The following is a 21,106-nucleotide window of genomic DNA, read 5'->3' as shown; positions in this document are numbered from 1 at the left end:
TTTCAATTTGCATTCACAAATGTAATTATCCGGGACCATTATGTAAAGATCATTAGCATGCATTTTATATAATGTAAAAAGCAGACTGTAAAATAAACCATTACTGGCCCCTCGCCCCTCTCCCCCTCTCTGTTAAACTAGCCTATAGACAATTAGAGATAAAACAGTTAACATGCAGTTGAACCAAATAGGCTATACCTGCTTTATATTTATGACATGCATAACATTCCCAAATGTGTGCCCAGTATAGCACTGAAGTCTGCATGGTTTCCATGAAATTCGTGCTACTCCCCCTCCCCCCCATGGTGTTCTTAAAGTGGGTTCGAGGAAGTGTTGAGGGGCGGGTAGTTTTGATTTTCCTTGCATCGTGCTTAGCCAATAATGTGGAAGGATATGTTGTGCACATCTCAGCTGACAGACATTTAAAAAGGAGACAGTCAGGCGCTGCTGCAATTTGTATTAAAACCTCAGTCTCTTTCTATGGAATCCTTAGCGACTCCAGACTACCAACAGCGCGAGCCCCCTCTGCAATACTACAGTCTCCACCATTAGCTGCCTCTTGCCTCGGGACACTTCATAAAGAACACCCACCACAGATCATTTCATTTGCAGCTACTTTGAGCTTTTGACAGGTTAGTGAAGTTTAACGCTTAACATCTGAGAACGTACGTGCGTAAAACTTGGGCATGTTATCGTATTTGATTCCTTATCATCATATCGCAGGAGGTCTTTATGCGTAAACTCTGCTTGTATGTATACCTATTTTGTAGTTAGACTACATGTCCCAATGATTATTGTAGCCTATTGTAAATAAACATGTGAAATGTAATGATTATTCTCATGCATAAAGGTTATTGTTTTTCTGTATTCTGTTTTACGCAATGGCTTGCGCCCATTAACTTCGCCACGGCAATATCCATGAAATATTCATTTGCATTCGAATATATAATCGTTCTGATTTGACTATCGAATTAGGTCATGTGGACTATATTGTCAATATAAAACACGATACAAAATCAATATGCAATGTTTAATGTTTCTATTCCTCTCAAATCGTAAATGACGCAATTTCAACAACAACGTTGAAATGATAGGCTATGGTTAATCTCTCGTGTACATATATCTACGCCTTATCTAGTTGACCAAATTACCCGAGATTTTAGTAACCGAGATTAGGCTATGGATGATAATTCAACCTTCACTTATCTTTCCCCTCAAGGATGGCCAGATCGGCGTATATCCTCTGTGGCATGGTTTTCATCCTTGGGCTACTCTCATATACAGTGGCCTCCAAAAGGAACAGGGGCTCCCAAGGCGCCATCCCTCATCCTGACAAAAACAACCCAAACGAATCGGAGCAGCAACCACAGGCACCGCAGGCGGGCTCTGGTTCCCGAAGACGGGAAAAGAGTTCTGCTGCACCGGCTGAGGAGGTGCTGGAGTCCAGCCAAGAAGCGTTGCATGTCACTGAGCGCCGCTATCTGAAACGCGACTGGTGCAAGACACAGCCACTTAAACAGACCATCCACGAGGAGGGCTGCATCAGCCGCACTATCATTAACAGGTTCTGCTATGGACAGTGTAATTCTTTTTACATCCCCAGACATGTCCGCAGGGAAGAGGGAGCCTTCCAGTCTTGTTCGTTCTGCAAGCCGAAACGATTTACTACCATGACTTTCACTTTGAACTGTCCGGACCAGCAGCCGTCCACCAAGAAGAAGCGCATCCAGCGCGTAAAGCAGTGCCGCTGCATCTCCATAGACTTGGACTAGCCCTGTGATTGACTGGGATGCGGCCAATTAGTCTCCTCATCAAACAATTATTGGATTGTTCACATGAAGGATAATCACCGTATGTCTGGGAGCATTTTTCCCTGTTCCAAATATGAGAAAATGTTCAATCTGCAAGGAACGTAAGATCAGACAGACATGTGCAGCATGTTGTAGGCTTCTGTAGATATACTTGGGCATATTCTTTTGTAAACAAGGACTGCTGTACCATGTCATTTTCTGCGCATAATTGCCTATTAATCTAATTGCAATAGCAGCCTGTGGCGAGCATCGTTGCATGGTATAATGACATGGAATGAACACAACAATCTGCTGATTGACTTGTAAACAAGCGCACGGCTTTTCCAACCTCAAATAGGACTGCAAAACCTTTTCACACAGTTTTTACACTATTTTGGACAGAGACAGCAATAGGCTATCAAAACCAATTTCAATGGGGGGAATAGGACAGAAAATGCGTTTATATAATTAATGGTTGACGAATAGATAGTTTCCACTATGTGGAATTTGAAAAAAGGTAACGACTATTTAATGTGGCAAGAATGCTCCACTGATTTATTTGTACTCCAATGTTCAGTGTTATAGTGGAGAACGGAGAGCTTTTGTAAATCTAAAAAAAAACGAAATATCTGTATTAGTTGGACATGGAAATGAAAATGTTCGATGTAGGCCTACATACTTGTTTATAATGCTGTAGATGGAAGCTTTTCCTTTAGTTGTCAAATGTTATTCATACACGAATTGTATATGCAACCAGTTTGATAGTTCTATCAGAGCAACTGATCCACAAAATAAACAGATATTGACATTGATGCAGTGGTCACTGAACCTGTTCGCTTTTTGCTTACATTGTTCATGTCTGAACATTTCAGCGTCAGGGTTGACACCACCGATGTGAAATGGATCGTTAATTAACCCACACCCAAACTGCAAAGACTCCGATTTCATGCATAGCATTTTTATGTATCAGGTTTAACCCTAAACACCAAATAAAAACATATTCTCTAGTGATGGGTTATTTTCTTCTTGCTTGGAGCCAACCTCTTGCTGGGACTTTTGTACGTTCCTTAGACCATTGGATATATTTCGTCGTAAAACCAATATAATTTATGAGAAAAGACCACAAGAAACGCGATTACATGTTAGATTCAACAACTTTTTCAATAACCCCTTCAAACGATGTTATCGACGTTTACAATAGGATCTCCCCTGGCTCCCAAATCTGTCAAAGGCCCATGTTTTTGTGGGGACACTGATGCTAAACAGGGCTTACGCATTTGTAAAACCATGGCTCCCTTACGGTTTCTTGTTCGGATGGTACAGGCCTACATGGCTCTCTAAAAATAGATACATCAACCAATCAATAGCCTTCTTTAAAAATTGAACACCGATCAAAGTTTTCTTTATCAATGATTTATTGTCGAGTTGTTTTAGCCTCTTACGCATTTGGGACTTCAGAGTTGTTTTGTCAGTTGCGTGGCTCTGCTTCGATTTACCCTTGCCAGGTCTTCATTGTACCGAATGTAGTGCTGACATAATCAAGTTTGCGCCTTCATTGGCACATGCAGCGAAGTGTAATAGGCTAAAAGTCATGTATATAGAAGTTGCGTGTTTCTATCCATTTCTATCGATTTAACTTAGGTGCACTTTCTCTCATTATTATCGTGCTTTCTGACATTTTCAAATGATTAATTTAGAATGAAAATGTGCATTGTGAGATATATAGGTGCAAATGAATACATCTGTGCGCACAAATCAATGAAACAATTAGGCTATGGTCATTTTCACCTTTATTTGGCTACTGAATGTTATTAGGGAGTGCTGAAAGTAGAGGAACAACAGACAAGGAGGGTTAAACATCCGTTTCCATGCGAGCCAGGCTTCCTCATCTGTAGACTCCAGTTAAGACTTCTGTGACTGAATTGTTTGCAATCTATTACTTTGACCTCGCGCAAATTCATTTGAACGATAAAACACGTAAAACATGTGGGCACATAAGAGTAGGCCTCTCACGAAATGAATCAACATATGCATGTTAAACATATAGGCCTTTATCAAAATGTACATTTTTGCCTACTAATTTGGTTCTGAAAAACTTTAAAGTAAACATTAAATGCAATTTTAAGATTATGAAATGTCTTCATACAAAAAATAATGGCACATTCAATGATTATGAAACAAAGGTGCTATTTTGACACTTAATATGTTCTGGCAGGGGTAAAGTATAGGCCTACACATGGCTTGATATGAGTAATTGTTTCTATTTTTAAACAAAGTAAACATCATCTTGGTTTAAATTAAACAAAAGGCAATATATCTATATATGTGTATATATATGGCCAAATTATACTCTCTATAGCAGTTCATGTAGGGTATGAAACAAGACCATTTGTGGTAAATGATGAGGCTCCTTATATACAGTGCCTTCAGAAAGTATTCAGACCCCTTGACCTTTTCCACATTTGGTTAGTTACAGATTTATTCTAAAATATATATTTTTTAAACCCATAATGACAAAGCAAAAACAGGTATTTCAAAATGTTAGTGTGAAGACCCTCTGCTATGAGACTTGAAATTGAGCTCAGGTGCGTCCTGTTTCCATTGATCATCCTTGAGCTGTTTATACAACTTGAGTGGAGTACACCTGTGGTAAATTCAATTGATTGGACATATTTTGGAAAGGCACACACCTGTCTATGTCTATATATGGTCCCACAGTTGGCAGTGCATGTCAAAGCAAAAACCAAGCCAATGGAAGAAGTTTGGATCCATCAAGACTCTTCCTAGAGCTGGCCGCCCAGCCATACTGAGCCATCGGGGAGAAGAGCCTTGGTCAGGGAGGTGACCAAGAACACAATGGTCACTCTGACAGAGCTCTGGAGTTCCTCTGTGGAGATGGGAGAACCTTCAAGAAAAACAACCATCTCTGCAGCACTCCACCAATCAGGCCTTTATGGTAGAGTGGCCAGACAGAAGCCACTCCTCAGTAAAAGGCACATGACAGCCCACTTGGAGTTTGCCAAAAGGCACCTAAAGACTCTCAGACCATGAGAAACAAGATTATCTGGCCTGATGAAATCAAGATTGAACTCTTTGGCCTGAATGCCAAGCGTCACGTCTGGAGGAAACCTGGCACCACCCCTACAGTGAACCATGATAGTGGCAGCAGCATGCTGTGGGGGTGTTTTTCAATTGCAGGGACTGGGAGACTAGTCAGGATCGAGGCAAAGATCAACAGAGCAAAGTACAGAGAAATCCTTGATGAAAACCTGCTCCAGAGCGCTCCCCATCCAACCTGGTGCTCCCCATCCAACCTGACAGAGCTTGAGAGGATCTGCAGAGAAGAATGGGAGAAACTCCCCAAATACGAGTGTGCCAAGCTTGTACCGTCAGACCCAAGAAGACTTGAGGCTGTAATTGCTGCCAAAGGTGCATCAACAAAGTACTGAGTAAAGGGTCTGAATACTTATGTAAATGTGATTTTCAGTTTTTTAATAAATTGGCAAAAATGTCTAAAGAACTGTTTTGCTTTGTCATTATGGGGTACTGTGTGTACATTGAAGAAGAAGAAAAACAATTTAATACATTTTAGAATAAGGCTGTAACTTTAAAAAAATAATGAAAAGGTCAAGGGGTCTGAATACTTTCCGAAGGTACTGTAGGTCACATCCATATGAAACTAAACATTTCTTTCACCTGACTACTGAGCCATTCATGCATCCTCCTTGAGCTAAGGCAGGAATCAAAATAATATACAAAAATACAACCTCAAAGAAAAAAAGAAATTATGTTTTGGCATACAATTTTCATATTAATATATAAATAATGGCTAAACCCCTGTCTATAGTTTTCCAAGACTAAGTTGAAATCTTCCAGACATCAAAGACATTTTTTGTTGTTAAATAAATATACTATAGTTCTCTCCAAAAAATACATGGATGATGCAATTTATCACAACATGTTAATTCACAAATGTTATCATAGCACAGAAACCATAGAATTGCATAGGAGTTCAAGTTGAGGTGCTAGAAAGTTCAGTACGTTTGATTAAGTACCATTCTGACAATAACAGAAGGATGTAGCTACTAAATACAGCTGATGCAAGCAGGAAAGTGCATAGGATTGTGACATACATATGTCATAAACAAAATTCATTGGGAACAAATGTGTCAGGGCAGCCACAATCAGATGACCTGTTGCTTTCCTCAGCATAGCGTATAGCAAGGTTGCTTGTTCATCTCAGAGTGTCACGTCTGACTCAGGGGTTGAGAGCAAGGCGTTGCTGCATTCTCTGGCTATCACCCAGGAGGGGTCAGTCTGGTACAGTGAGAAAGTCAACACTGGTACGACATCCTGTTTCTACCTTTTGACCAGGACCCACATCGCTATGCCTTCAACAGGACTCTCAGTCCAATAAAGACTGCCGATTCTCTTCACAATACAACATCAGGTCAAACGTTTCTGTCCCTGCTCATTTGAAAACAAACACCAATTGAAATACATTTACAAGACACACTTCAAACATGGATGGGCCACAGCAGATGAAAAGCTATTCTTTACATTAAAGTATTGTATACTGCTTTCATATTCTAAATCATTGTTAGAATAACAACTCCTGAATGACTTACGTAATCGTAATAATTTCACTGAGTGAAGATTGCCATATTTGTTAAAATAGCTCAGCAACAATGAGGCCTCGTCTGTAGTTGTTGCATAACCTGGCTACAATACATAGGACTATATGTCCTCACGATGTGTGATGCTGTCCTGAAACCCAGACTGAGGAATGTATGTAGGTCCTAGAGGTCAGGGGTCATCACTGTAGATATGTCAGCTGGAGTGCTCATTGTCCTGAACCCCAGCACGCCTCAGAGCAGGCTCTACAGGCTGGCCATTCAAAGGTCACACCAGTCTGGATGAATGAGGTTGACCTTTATCCCCTGTGAGTCTCATCATGTCAGCGGTTTAGTCAGCCATGGAGCCTGTGTATAGACTTAGCAGCCTGCATTTCTTCTGCAGGGTGGCATTCAGTTTCCTCTTTCCCATGGTGTACATGTTGGTCTGGATGGTGGTCATAGGGATACACAGTGATAGAAGCCCACAAAAGGTGCCTCTCATCTGGGGAAGAGGCTGAGTTGGAAGAGAGTAGTGGATATGGTCCAGTCAGTAAGGACGGTAGAATGGGCCGTAGTAGAGAGGTCCACAGTGTGGGGGCACGGAGGGCTATATGAGGTATGATGTTGGGTAAGAGGCAGGTGGTGAAGGGAAGAAGTGATCATCTCCTCTCTCCACTTCCTCTCTCTCCACTCAGTTCTTCATTGATCATCCTCTTCAGCTGGAGGACACGCTGGCTTCTTTCTGACGCAGTCTTTCTTTCTGTTGACAGAGGGAAAAAAGGGAGAGCTGAGCTTTATAGCATTGTGTTATATGATATGATCCACCATGATTGACTGCGCCCAGTTAAGGTAATAGCAACAACGTTATCCATCAAAATATTTGAGGGTGGTTGATGGAAGTCCAGTTCTTACCAGACTGTTGGCATTGATCTTCTTGGTTTCCACCCTCTTCTCAGCTGTGATCTTTTTGATGTTCTCCTGTGCTTCCTTCAGCCTGGAAGAAAGGAAACATTAACCTCAATAATATCAGGAAAATGTCTCGATCTATACAGGTTAAAATAACCTTTGCGGGTAGTACATACAGTGAGTGTACAAAACACTAGGAACACCTGCTCTTTCCATGACATAGACTGACCAGGTGAATCCAGGTGAAAGCTATGATCCCTTATTGATGTCACCTGTTAAATCCACTTCAATCAGTGTAGATGAAGAGGAGACAGGTTAAAGAAGGATTTTTAAGCCTTGAGACAATTGAGACATGGATTGTGTTAGTGTGTCATTCAGAGGGTGAATGGGCAAGACAAAATATTTAAGTACCTTTGAACGGGGTATGGTAGTAGGTGCCAAGCACACCAGTTTGAGTGTGTCAAGAACTGCAACGCTGCTGGGGTTTTCACACTCAACAGTTTCTTGAGTGTATCAAGAATGGTCCACCACCCCAAAGGACATCCAGCCAATGGCAGGCCAGTTGTTGAAAATGGGTTATTGATGAAAGACGACAGAGGAGGCTGACACGAATTGTGCAGAGCAACAGACGGGTTACAGTTAGTCAACTGACAGTCTAGTTCAACATTAGTGCCCAAAGACCCATAAAGTAATGCACAACTGGTCGTACCTTGACACGAATTGGGTATGGCAAACGACAACCTTACAGAGTTCCACAAGAAACTGGGGTTGCAGGTGGCTAAGGAACAAAAAAAAACAGGACTCTGGAGAATTGGAAAAACATTGCCTGGTCTGATGAATCCCGGTTCCTGCTGTTTCACAATGATGGGAGGACTAGGGTATGGAGATGACACTATGAGTACATGTATCCATCTTGCCCCGTGTCAACATTGCAGGCTGGCGGTGTGACAGTGTGTGGTGTGTTTTCATGGCACACATTGGGCCCCTTGATGAAAGTGGAGCAATGTTTGAATGCCACAGTATATCTGAATATCATTGCCAATCAGGTGCATCTCTTCTATGGCAGCAGTGTATCCATTTGCAAAAAAAAAAAATTCAGCAGGATAATGCCCCATACTACAAGGCTAGGATTGTCAAGGAATGGTTCCACGAACATGACAATGAATTCAGCTTACTGCAGTGGCCTGCCCAGACACCAGATCTCAATCCAATTGAGTATCTGTGGGATGAGATGGAACAAGTTATTTGGAGTAGAGATGTCACACCTGCTCCTGCTCCCCTTCCCTGGTGCTCGATGGCGCCAGGCTCCCCAGAATTACGCTCTCCTGCCACCATCATTATGTACATCTGCCTTTCCCCTGTCACTAGCATCAGTGATTATTGGACTCACCTGGACTCAATCACCTTTGTCATTACCTCCCCTATATCTGTCTGGTTCCCTGCTTCAGCATTATTTGTTGTTTGTCGTTGTTCACCCGTGTGCTCACCCTGTTTCTGTTTTGTTACCTGTCTGTTCCTGAATAAATGTTGACTCCCTGTACCTGCTTCTCATCTCCAGCGTCGGTCATTACAGAATGCTGAAGACATCATACGCAGCATCGGGGTGTGCTGGCGTTCCAGTTGGTGGTGACGTCTGGTCCGGGGGCCGCCACCAATGGAACCGGGGGTGCCTAAGCCAGCTTGTCAGGCTGTCACGCACTAGCTTGCTCGAGAGGTTCTTTCCCCGGTTGGCTCGGAAGGAGCCCATCCCATGCCGGGCCCCAGCCGGATCGTAGGGTTTTACGCCCAGCCGGCTCGTCAGGCTGCTACGCCTCCACCCGATCATCGGGCTCCCATGCCTCAGTGGGATTGATAGGCTTTCGCTCCCCAGCCGGATTGTCGGGTTCTTATGCCTCAGCAGGCTAGCCAGGCTCCCATGCCTCTGCCGGTTTGTCGGGCGTTTACGCCCAGCCGGCTTGTCCAGTGTCCATGCCACGGCCGGCTCACCAGGTGAAACCAACTGTTAAAGCAGGGAGAATGACGCCCAGGTGGGATCCCGGGTGGCGCCCCTATGGGGGAGGGGGGGTACTGTCACGCCTGCTCCCCGCTCCCTCTCCTTAAGCACAGTCAGGTGCCAGGCTCCCCAGCATTACGCACTCCTGCCAACATCATTGCGCAACTCTGCCTTCCCCCCGTCATGCGCATCAGTGATTATTGGACTCGATCACCTCTGTCATTACCTCCCCTATATCTATCTGGTTCCCTGCTCTGTTCCCTGCTTCAGGATTAATTGTTGTTTGTCGTTGTTTACCCGTGTGCTGACGCTGTTCCTTTTTTTGTTACCTGTCTGTTCCTGAATAAATGTTGACTCCCTGTACCTGCTTCTCATCTCTAGCATCGGTCATTACAAGAGATCCACTACCAGCCAACTTGACACAATTGTGGGAAGTCAACATAGGCCAGCATCCCTGTGGAATGCTTTAGAAACCTTGTAGAGTCCATGCCCTGACTAATTGATGGGGTACAACTCAATATTAGGAAGATGTTCACTCAGTTGTACACTCAGTGTATACCATGAAGCCATAAAGCTATTGGTAAATTGTATCACGTATCTGACCATGTGGCACATCACTACCATGTCTAAGACAGAAAACCTCTTGATGTCTGTTGACTCACGAGTCAGTTTGCTAACATCAGCCTTAGTCCATCCAGAAGTTGTTGGCACTGTAACAGCAACATGTACACATCACAGTATGTATCCCCCCTGTGCACTACTGTATGTGGCACAGAGAGTCCTCATCCTCCCTCACAGCCCCACTCTGTTCTGTTATCCCACTCTGTAGTTAGTAGGCAGTGAAACCCACCGGTTAAAGCAGGGAGAATGACAGTGGGTCCATGAGATAATGAGCTAGTCTTAAAAACACTTGGGTTTTATGGTTGTGCGAACAGTATTTAAAATAAAGTTAATTGTACATAAGCACAGTCAGGTGTGGGTAATACGAGACATGATTGCCTAGTAAACAATTAAGAGAGAGCACATGGATCCATGGAATGGCTGGGAGAGCATTAACTCCATAACTCACCAGTTCAAAGATAGCTAGCCCGGCTTTTCTGTATGTGTGGTGCGTATGGCGCAAACACACACAAGAACAAACAAATCAAATGTTATTTGTCACATCCCGAATACAACGGGTGTAGACGTTACTGTGAAATTCTTGCTTACGAGGCCTTCCAAATGAGTAAAACAATATCTAAAAATAAATGAACAAGAGTAACACGAGCAATATCAAATACTCAAGAATTAAGCTACATACAGGGAGTACCAGTACCAAATCAATGTACAGGGGTACCCGGTATTTGAGGTAGATACAGTTACTTTGGAAAGAACTCACACCCCTTGACTTTTTAAACATTTTGTTATGTTACAAAGTGCGATTAAAATGGGTTAAACTGTCATTTTTGTTCAATGATCTACACAAAATACTCCAATGTCAAAGTTAAAAAAATGAAAAAATAAAACACGAATACAGTGCATTTGGAAAGTATCCAGAACCTTTCCACATTTGTTACGTAACAGCCGTATTCTAAAGTTGATCATATTTATTTTTTACGGCCCTCCCAAGTGGCGCAGCGGTCTAAGGCTCTGCATCGCAGTGTTGCGGCGTCACTACTGTGTCACAACCGGCAGTGACCTGGAGTCCCATAGGGCATCGCACAATTGGCCCAGCATCATCTGGGTTACCCAAACATTTCTGGGGGAGGGGCTTAAGGTCCCTCTAGAACACAGCAGGCTTCCTTCATTCTTAAATGAACAGTGTTTCCTCCGACAAATTTGCAGGTGGTTTCCTTGTTAAACTGGATGCTAAGGGAGAAGGGCCTTGGTCAGGATGTTTTGGAGAACCCTATGACTCACCTCCAGAGCTCCAGAGCCCTTTGGGGAGATGGGAAAACCTGAGACAAGATCATAATTTAAAAAACTGTAAATGTTACTTTACCTTTATTTAACTGGCAAGATTAAGAACAAATTCTTATTATTCAATGACAGCCCGGAACAGTGGGTTAAACTGCCTTTGTTCCAAAAGACCGATTGGTACCTTGTCAGCTCAGGGGTTTGAACTTGCAGACCATCCGACGAAACGCTCTAAGACCATCCTTTCCCCAATCAGTCTGGGATGAAAAAGGGCCAAAATTGAAAATCTCATCAATTGACAATACCAGAATAATCAACAAAGGTGAAGCATGGTGGTGGCAGCATCATGTTGTGGTGATGTTCTTCAGTGGCAGGGACTGGGAGACTAGTCAGAATTGAAGGAAAGATGAACGGAGCAAAGTACAGAGAGATCCTTGATGAAAACCTGCTCCAGAGCGCTCAGGACCTCAGACTGGGGAGAAGGTTCACCTTCCAACAGGACAGCGACCATAATAACACAGCCAAGGCAACACAGGAGTGGCTTCGGGACAAGTCTCTGAATGTCCTTGAGCGGCCGGCCAGAGCCCTGACTTGAACCCGATCCAACATCTCTGGAGAGACCGGAAAATAGCTGTGCATCAACGCTCCCCATCCAACCGGACAAAGCTTGAGAGGATCTGCAGAGAAGAATGGGAGAATCTCCAGGTGTGCCAAGCTTGTAGCGTCATACCCAAGAAGACTCGAGGCTGTAATCTCTGCCAAAGTACTGAGTAAAGGGTCTGAATACTCATGAAGATGGATTACTGGGCTGAACATGCTAACAACAAGTGGCTATTTAGACATAAATGATGGAACTTTAAGGAACAAATCAGTCATTTATTGTCGACCTGGGATTCCTGGGAGTGCCTTCTGATGAAGATCATCAAATGTAAGTGAATATTTATGGTGTTGTTTCTTACTTTGTTGATTCCAAAATGGCGGCTATTACTCTGGCTGTTTTGGGTTCTGAGCGCCGTTTTCAGATTATAATTTTTCCATAAAGTTTTTTTGAAATCTGACACAGCGGTTGCATTAATGAATGAATGAGTGAATAACACTAGTATCTTTTATCAATGTTTATTATGAGTATTCCTACTAAAATCCCCAGATGTTTTGGAATCAAAACATTACTGCACGTAAGGCGCCAATGTAAACTGAGATTTTTGGAAATAAATATGCACTTTATTTCTTCTTTTTGTGACTCCTATCTTTGGCTGGAAAAATGGCTGTGTGTTTTTTCGACTTGGAGGTGATCTAACATAATCATATGTTGTGCTTTAGCTGTAAAGCATATTTTAAATCGGACACGATGGGTAGATTAACAAGATGTTTTTCTTTCATTTGCTGCATTGGACTTGTTAATGTGTGAAAGTTACATATTTCAAAAAAAAACTTTGAATTTTGCGCACTGCCTTTTCAGCAGAATGTTGTCGAGGTGTTCCGCTAGTGGAACCCCTGCTCTAGAAAGGTTATGTAAATGTGATATTTCAGGTTTTACATTTTTATAAATATGCCAAGAGTGTGCAAAGCTGTCATGAAGGCAAAGGTTGACTACATTGAAGAATCTAAAATATATTTGAATTTGTTTAAACACTTCTTTTTGGTTACTACATGATTCCATGTGTTATTTCATAGTTCTGATGTCTTCACTATCATTATAAAATGTAGAAAATAGTAAAAATAAAGAAAAACCCTTAAATGAGTAGGTGTGTAATGAGTACAATGGGAGACAGACAGAGTGCTGGTTTCAAGCGCAGGGCGCAGCAGGTAGATGGGTCCAGGGACAGTCAGAAGGTCATACACAGGGACTCCAAAAAGGTAACAGTACAGGCAGGGAAAAGGCTCATAACGTAGTCCGGGAGATCAGGCAAGAGGTTGATGACAGGAAATCTGATAGGCAAACGTACAGGCAGGGAATAGGCAAAAAGGCGTCGTTAGTAAGGATGGACAAAAACTACGATACACGGGTGGACTAATATGGAAATAAACAGGGCTCTGAATAGAACGTGTATCAAAACAAACAATACCTCACAATTATGGGGTGCAAAGAACTGAAGTAAATAGTGTGTGTAAATGACATACAGGTGTGTGAACAGGTGATCAGAATTCAGGTGATTGCGTTCAGGGCATCTATGTGTTTGAGAATGTGAGTTTGAAGCAGACGTTACAAGGTGTGTCCAAACTTTTGACGGGTACTGTATATATTTATATTCCGGACTCTGACATTGCACGTTCTGATATTTCTTAATTCCTTAAATATTTGTGGATTTGTGTTTATTGTTTTGTATGGTTAAGTATTGCTGCACTGTTGGAGTAATACCTAATGTGTAATGTGATGTAGTACACAATTTTAAGGGACCACTTTTGGCCCGTGAGCGCTACTTTCATAACTACTTCCTAAATCGTATACAAATTGCTAGATCATTTTTTAAGGCTATCTTACAAACTATTGTAACATTCAATTTTAAAATGAGTAACACATCCATGGCCACATTGATGTTAATGTAACTATACATTTCTTCTTATGTAATCCTATAAAGCATGCCTGTTCAAGATAAAAAGCATAGGCTGTTGCAGGTCAGTGGAGATTTTCACAATTACTGTCGCAAGCTACGCAGAATCTTGAACGGCATTGATCACTTGCACCGGCTTTTGGCTGTCTTTTTGACTGAGTGAACATAGGTTGTAATCTCATTGATCAACGTCTCAACCAAATATTACCCAATTATCCACAATGAAATGATGTGGTGTGCCCAGTTGGTAGGCATCAGGATAGATAATAATAAGAGTCAAATAAACAACAGAGTAGTAGCAGCATTTGAGTGTAAAAGTGTGTGTATGTGTGTGTGCGTATGCAGTGGATGTGGATGTGTATGGGTTTTGTTTGAGAGTGTCAGTGTAGTGTGTGTGAGTGAGTGTTTGTATATATATATACAGTGGGGAGAACAAGTATTTGATACACTGCCAGTTTTGCAGGTTTTCCTACTTACAAAGCATGTAGAGGTCTGTATTTTTTAATCATAAGTACACTTCAACTGTGAGAGATGGAATCTAAAACAAAAATCCAGAAAATCACATTGTATGATTTTTAAGTAATTAATTTGCATTTTATTGCATGACATAAGTATTTGATCACCTTCCAACCAGTAAGAATTCTGTCTCTCACAGACCTGTTAGTTTTTCTTTAAGAAGCCCTCCTGTTCTCCACTCATTACCTGTATTAACTGCACCTGTTTGAACTCGTTACCTGTATAAAAGACACCTGTCCACACACTCAATCAAACATACTCCAACCTCTCCACAATGGCCAATATCAGAGAGCTGTGTAAGGACATCAGGGGTAAATTGTAGACCTGCACAAGGCTGGGATGGGCTACAGGACAATAGGCAAGCAGCTTGGTGAGAAGGCAACAACTGTTGGCGCAATTATTAGAAAATGGAAGAAGTTCAAGATGACGGTCAATCACCCTTGGTCTGGGGCTCCATGCAAGATCTCACCTCGTGGGGCATCAATGATCATGAGGAGGGTGAGGGATCAGCCCAGAACTACACGGCAGGACCTGGTCAATGACCTGAAGAGAGCTGGGACCACAGTCTCAAAGAAAACCATTAGTAACACACTATGCCGTCATGGATTAAAATCCTGCAGCGCACGCAAGGTCCCCCTGCTCAAGCCAGCACATGTCCAGGCCCGTCTGAAGTTTGCCAATGACCAGCTGGAAGATCCAGAGGAGGAATGGGAGAAGGTCATGTGGTCTGTGTTTGGAGGAAGAAGAAGGATGAGTACAACCCCAAGAACACCATCCCAACCGTGAAGCATGGAGGTGGAAATATCATTCTTTGGGGATGCTTTTCGGCAAAGGGGACAGGACGACTGCACCGTATTGAGGGGAGGATGGATGGGGCCATGTATCGCGAGATCTTGGCCAACAACCTCCTTCCCTCAGTAAGAACATTGAAGATGGGTCGTGGCTGGGTCTTCCAGCATGACAACGACCCGAAACACACAGCCAGGGCAACTAAGGAGTGGCTCCGTAAGAAGCATCTCAAGGTCCTGGAGTGGTCTAGCCAGTCTCCAGACTTGAACCCAATAGAAAATCTTTGGAGGGAGCTGAAAGTCCATATTGCCCAGCGACAGCCCCGAAACCTGAAGGATCTGGAGAAGGTCTGTATGGAGGAGTGGGCCAAAATCCCTACTGCGGTGTGTGCAAACCTGGTCAAGAACTACAGGAAACGTATGATCTCTGTAATTGCAAACAAACGTTTCTGTACCAAATATTAAGTTCTGCTTTTCCGTTGTATCAAATACTTATGTCATGCAATACAATGCTAATTAATTACTTAAAAATCATCCAATGTGATTTTCTCAATTTTTGTTTTAGATTTCGTCTCTCACAGTTGAATTGTACATATGATAAAAATTACAGACCTCCACATGCTTTGTAAGTAGGAAAACCTGCAAAATTGGCAGTGTTTCAAATACTTGTTCTCCCCACTGTATATAGTCTTCTGAGTGTGCATAACAGTCTTATAGATATTTAGCAGTCTTATGGCTTTGGGGAAGAATCTGTCTCGGCCGATGCTCCGGTAGTGTTTGCTGGACGGTAGCATAGTGAACAGTCTATGGCTTGGGTAGCTGGAGCCTTTGGCAATTTTTCAGGCCTTCCTCTGACAGCGCTTGATATAGAGGTCTGTAAAGGTCTGTAAAGGTCTGTAAATCAGGGTTCTGTAGAACCTCATCAATATCAACAATATCTCCCATATTCAATAAGGGCCCGATTTCAACCTGAGTTTAGTGCAGGTAAATGGAATTCCCTTTTATTGCACTTTTCTCTCAATGCGTATTTTGACCTTGACCGTAAGCATGAGAATAGCATGCTATTCACCCGCTATTTGCTAGCGCTTTGACGGCGCGCATAGCGAGATGCAAGGGATTCCTACTGCAATGCGACCTGTACCTCGCTCACTACGCCGAGGCTGTCTCTGGGAGAAACGGGGTTGACACCGTCATCTCGGCACTGACCGGACCGGCCCTGGACTGGGGTGCCACGGTCTGGGAAATGGGCGGACCCGAGGTCGAGTCTTACAAGCGATTCACCCTCCTCTTCTGTTCGGTGTTTGATCATCCTGTGGAGGGCCGAGAGGAGACTACTGGATTGTTCGCAGGAGTGTCAGGGGAGGTGTCTCGCAGTGTCTGTCAACACCACTATGGTGGAAAGTCCGGACCACGTCCCTCAAGTGGAGTTACCAGAAGAATACCAGGATCTGCACCGGGTTTTCCCTAAGACCCAAGCTACACGCCTGCCTCCCCATCGCCCCTGGGACTGTGCCATTGACCCACTGTCTGACACAGCCCCCACGAGAGGACACGTCTATCCCCTCTCCTATGCGGAGACCGAGGCCATGGAGACCTATGTACAGGAGAGTCTCCAGCAGGGTTTTATCAGCCCCTCTGCGTCACCAGCATCCTCAAGCTTCTTTTTTGTTAAAAAGAAAGATTGGGGACTGCGCCCCTGCATTGATTATCGAACTCTGAATAAAGCCAAAGTTAAGTTCAGCTATCCTTTACCCCTCATCCCAACCATCATCGAACAAATGCACGGGGCTCAGTACTTCACGAAACTGGACTTGAGGAGCGCCTACAATATGGTGCGCATTCGTGAAGGCGACGAATGGAAAACAGCCTTTTCCACGACCACGGGCAATTACGAGTATCACGGGACCACTAGTAGTGGTTTATATCGACAACATTTTGGTCTATTCTGCTGATCGCGCCCAGCATGTCTCGTTAGTCAGGTCTTTGATGGCAAGACTGTTGGAGCATAACCTATATGTTAAACAAGAGAAGTGTTTGATTTTCCAGCAGCCAGTGTCCCTTTGAGGCTACCTCATATCCACGGAGGGAGTGGAGATGGAGGAGCAACGCATCAGCGCAGTCAGGTCATGGCCCATCCCCAACTCCGTGAAAGCATTCCGGCGATTCCTGGGGTTTGCCAACTATTTCCAGAGGTTCATCCGAGGCTTCAGCAAAGTGGTCGCGCCTCTTACCTCCCTGCTGAGAGGAGGTCCACAGTGGCTTTGTTGGACAGCGGAGGCGGAGAGGGCATTCGAGACACTGAAGACACACTTCACCACTGCTCCCATGCTGGCACATCCTGACCCCTCACTTCCCTTCATTGACGAGGTGGATGGCTCCGAAGGAGGAGTCGGTGCAGTGCTGTCCCAGCACACCGGAACCCCTCCACAGCTGCGGCTCTGCTACTTCTACTCCAAGCAGCTGAGCCCCGCCTAGAGGAACTATGACGTAGGGGACCGGGAACTCTTGGCGGTCAAGAAGGCTCTGAAGCCGTGGAGGCACTGGCTGCAGCGGTCCAAACACCCTTTCCTGGTGTGGACGGACCACCGCAACCTGGAGTACATCAGGACAGCGAAGAGGCTAAACCCAAGACAGGCCAGGTGGGCTCTATTCTTCGCCAGGTTCCAATTCACAATTTCTTATATGCCAGGCTCGAAGAGTGTGAAGGCGGACGGGACCCGGCACTACGGGACCCTGGAGGACATTGTGTCAGACTGTGGACCTCAGTTCACCTCACGCAAATAGAAAGCGGGTCAATCAGGTAGTGGGCAGGTTCCTGGGGTGTTACTGTCAAGACCAGTCAGGGGAGTGGGTGGATTTTCTACCTTTGGCCTGAGTATGTGTAACAGTATAATTTTAAACCGTCCCCTCGCCCATACCCGGGCGCGAACCAGGGACCTTCTGCACACATCAACAACAGTCACCCACGAAGCATCGTTACCCATCGCTCCACAAAAGCCGCGGCCCTTGCAGAGCAAGGGGAACTACTACTTCAAGGTCTCAGAGCAAGTGACGTAACCGATTGAAACGCTACGCAGATCTGTCGTTCTGCCCCTGAACAGGCAGTTAACCCCCTGTTCCTTGGCCATCATTGAAAATAAGAATTTGTTCTTAACTGACTTGCCAGGTTAAATAAATGTCTTGAGATGTTGCTTCAATATATCCACATAATTTTCCTCCCTCATGACGCCATCTATTTTGTGAAGTGCACCAGTCCCTCCTGCAGCAAAGCACCCCCATGACATGATGCTGTCACCCCCATTCTTCACGGTTGGGATGGTGTTCTTCGGCTTGCAAGCCTCACCCCTTTTTCCTCCAAACATAACGATGGTCATTATGGCCAAACAGTTCTATTTTTGTTTCATCAGACCAGAGGACATTTCTCCAAAAAGTATGATCTTTGTCCCCATGTGCAGTTGCAACCCGTAGTCTGGCTTTTTATGGCGGTTTTGGAGCAGTGGCTTCTTCCTTGCTGAGCGGCCTTTCAGGTTATGTCGATATAGGACTTGTTTTACTGTGGATATATATACATTTGTACATGTTTCCTCCAGCATCTTCACAAGTTCCTTTGCTGTTGTTCTGGGAGTGATTTGCACTTTTCACACCAAAGTACATTCATCTCTAGGAGACAGAACGCCTCTCCTTCCTGAGCGGTATGACGGCTGCATGGTCCCATGGTGTTTATACTTGCGTACTATTGGTTGTACAGATGAACGTGGTACCTTCAGGCATTTGTAAATTGCTCCCAAGGATGAATCAGACTTGTGGAGGTCTACAATTCTTTTCTGAGGTCATGGCTGATTTTTTTAGATTTTCCCATGATGTCAAGAAAAGAGGCACTGAGTTTGAAGGTAGGCCTTAAAATACATCCACAGGTACACCCCCAATTGAGTCAAATGATGTAAAATAGCCTATCAGAAGCTTCTATAGCTATGACTTAATTTTCTGGAATTTTCCAAGCTGTTTAAAGGCACAGTCAACTTAGTGTATGTAAAACCTCTAACCCACTGAAATTGTGATACAGTAAATTATATGTGAAATAATCTGTCTGTATTTGTTGGAAAAATTACTTGTGTCATGCACAAAGTAGATGTCCTAACCGACTTGTCAAAACTATAATTTCTTAACAAGAAATTTGTGGAGTGGTTGAAAAACAAGTTTTAATGACTCCAACCAAAGTGTATGTAAACTTCCGACTTCAATTGTATGTGCCCTCTGTTCCCCATTATCCTTGTCGGTTATTGTTACCATGTCCGTTGGTCTTGTGAGTACCCGTGCTGTTGTATTGGCTTCCATGCTACATGTTATTGTGCACTTGTTTTATGGGTCTCGTCCCGTGTATTATTTAGAGGTTTTACACCTCGCTCTTTTGTTTGGGTGGAGAAAATAAAAAACCCTATTACGCATTCCTGCGCTATCATTATACAGCGTGACATAGGTAAATAAGTAATCCATTTGGATAAGGGAATAGTCACGTGTGCTCCCTCTCTGGCCTCTAGGTCACCAGGCTGCTCGTTATGGCGCACACGAATCAGCGCATAATTACACGAATCAGCGCATAATGACACTCACCTGGACTCCATCACCTCCTTGATTACCTGCCCTTTATATGTCACTCCCTTTGGTTCCTTCCCCAGGCGTCATTGTTTCTGTTTCAGTTTCATGTCTGTGCGTTGTTCGTGTTTCATTTATTTTATTAAAACACTCACTCCCTGAACTTGCATCCCAACTAATTACAGAATGACGCCTCACCAAAGGGAATCATCAGGGAGTATTTTATTTTATTTTATTGTATTGGAGGGGAATCGGGTCAGGGTGTCAGAACCAGAGCTACCTGGGAGGCCACAGCAGGTTTGTCGGATTCCCATGCCTCGGTGGACTCGACGGGTTCTCCTGCCTTAGCTGGCTCAAGGGGTTTCCATACCTCAGCAAGATCGATAGGCGCCTATGCCTCAGCTTCACTTCCAAGATGGCGTAGCAGATCAGAGGTCTTTGTCTTTGTCTTTGTCTTGTTGTGTCCCGTGTATATATGTTTTTTTCTCCTTTGTAAATATTTTGTATATATTTTTTTATTTTGAACCTCAGTTTCAACATATTCTCCTGCAACTCGCCTCACCCAATGTGGCATGGATCTGCTATTTTCTATACTTTAGAACCGGAACCTCCAACGGAAGCTAGCCAGCTAACTAGCTACTAGCTAGTAGTCAGTTAGCCACTGCTAGCAGTCATCAGCTAACCTTAGCCCAGTCAACTCCTGCCAGTCTGCACAGCGTGATTCAACCCAGAGCATACCGGACTGCTTTTTCTCCACATCTCCGGTTTCCTACCGCAAGCTCTGATCCTTTTCACCTGGATCATCGCAGCAAGCTAGATGCTATCTGAGTGGCTACCCCCTGGCTAATGTCTCTGTCCCGAAGCAAGCACCAGTGAGCCTGGAACAAGCCTTGTGCGAGGCCCATCTCCTGGCTAGCTAAAGAGGTCCATCAGCCACTCCTTGGGCTACAATACATATTTTGCCAATTGGCCTGGACCCCTTTTACTGCCAACACGGAGCCCCGCCGATTCCATCACGACTGGTCTACCGATGTAATCTGCCCGAGGGGTTTCAACAGGCTCCTCCGTCGCGATGTCCCCTGAAGGTCCATCTGCTAGCCTGCTAACCACGGCCCACTAGCTGTCTAGAGCATATCGGACTGTTAGCTGAAGATGACCATCTGCCAATTTCTTGGGCTACAATACCTATTTTGCCAATTGGCCTGGACCCTTTTACTGCCTACATGTAGCCCTGCTGATCCAACATGTAATTGCCTGAGGGGGCTACAACAGACTTCTTCCGTTGCGAAGTCCCCTTAAGGCCCTTCTGCTAGCTGTATGAATCGCCGTGTCTCCAGATTGCCTAGCTTCCCACTGGTCCCTATGAACACTCGGCTTCGCATGCCTCTCCCTAATGTCAACATGTCTTGTCCATTGCTGTTTTGGTTAGTGATTATTGTCATATTTCACTGTAGAG

General features: G+C 44.1%; 2 protein-coding genes across 6 annotated transcripts in view; one reads left to right on the top strand and one right to left on the bottom strand.

Moving 5' to 3' along the window:
• The first annotated feature begins 419 nt into the window (after positions 1-419).
• On the top strand, positions 420-3,459 carry LOC118368347 (gremlin-1-like). The gene is made up of 2 exons (XM_035752371.2): positions 420-632; positions 1,220-3,459. The coding sequence occupies exon 2, from the start codon at positions 1,221-1,223 to the stop codon at positions 1,770-1,772; it is 552 nt and encodes a 183-aa protein (XP_035608264.1). The 5' UTR covers positions 420-632; position 1,220; the 3' UTR covers positions 1,773-3,459.
• Positions 3,460-3,567: 108 nt separating this feature from the next.
• The window catches only part of LOC118368345 (formin-like), a 117,548-nt gene continuing 100,009 nt past the window's right edge, over positions 3,568-21,106 (bottom strand). For 3 of the 5 annotated variants that reach the window (XM_052496894.1, XM_052496895.1, XM_052496891.1), the window contains 4 exons: positions 8,489-8,531; positions 7,724-8,391; positions 7,319-7,400; positions 7,114-7,166 (listed from right to left, as the gene is read on the bottom strand). In XM_052496894.1, the coding sequence (XP_052352854.1) occupies positions 8,278-8,391; positions 8,489-8,531 (157 nt within the window). In that variant the 3' untranslated portion in view covers positions 7,114-7,166; positions 7,319-7,400; positions 7,724-8,277. Of the gene's footprint in view, positions 7,167-7,318; positions 7,401-7,723; positions 8,392-8,488; positions 8,532-21,106 lie in introns of all 5 variants that reach the window. The other 2 variants (XM_052496892.1, XM_052496893.1) reach the window with 2 other exon arrangements.

Source organism: Oncorhynchus keta, chromosome 35 (genome assembly GCF_023373465.1).
Source record: "Oncorhynchus keta strain PuntledgeMale-10-30-2019 chromosome 35, Oket_V2, whole genome shotgun sequence".
Classification (NCBI taxonomy): Eukaryota; Metazoa; Chordata; class Actinopteri; order Salmoniformes; family Salmonidae; genus Oncorhynchus; species Oncorhynchus keta.
The sequence above is the reverse complement of the archived record's forward strand: the minus strand, read 5'-3'. Positions and strand labels throughout refer to the sequence as shown.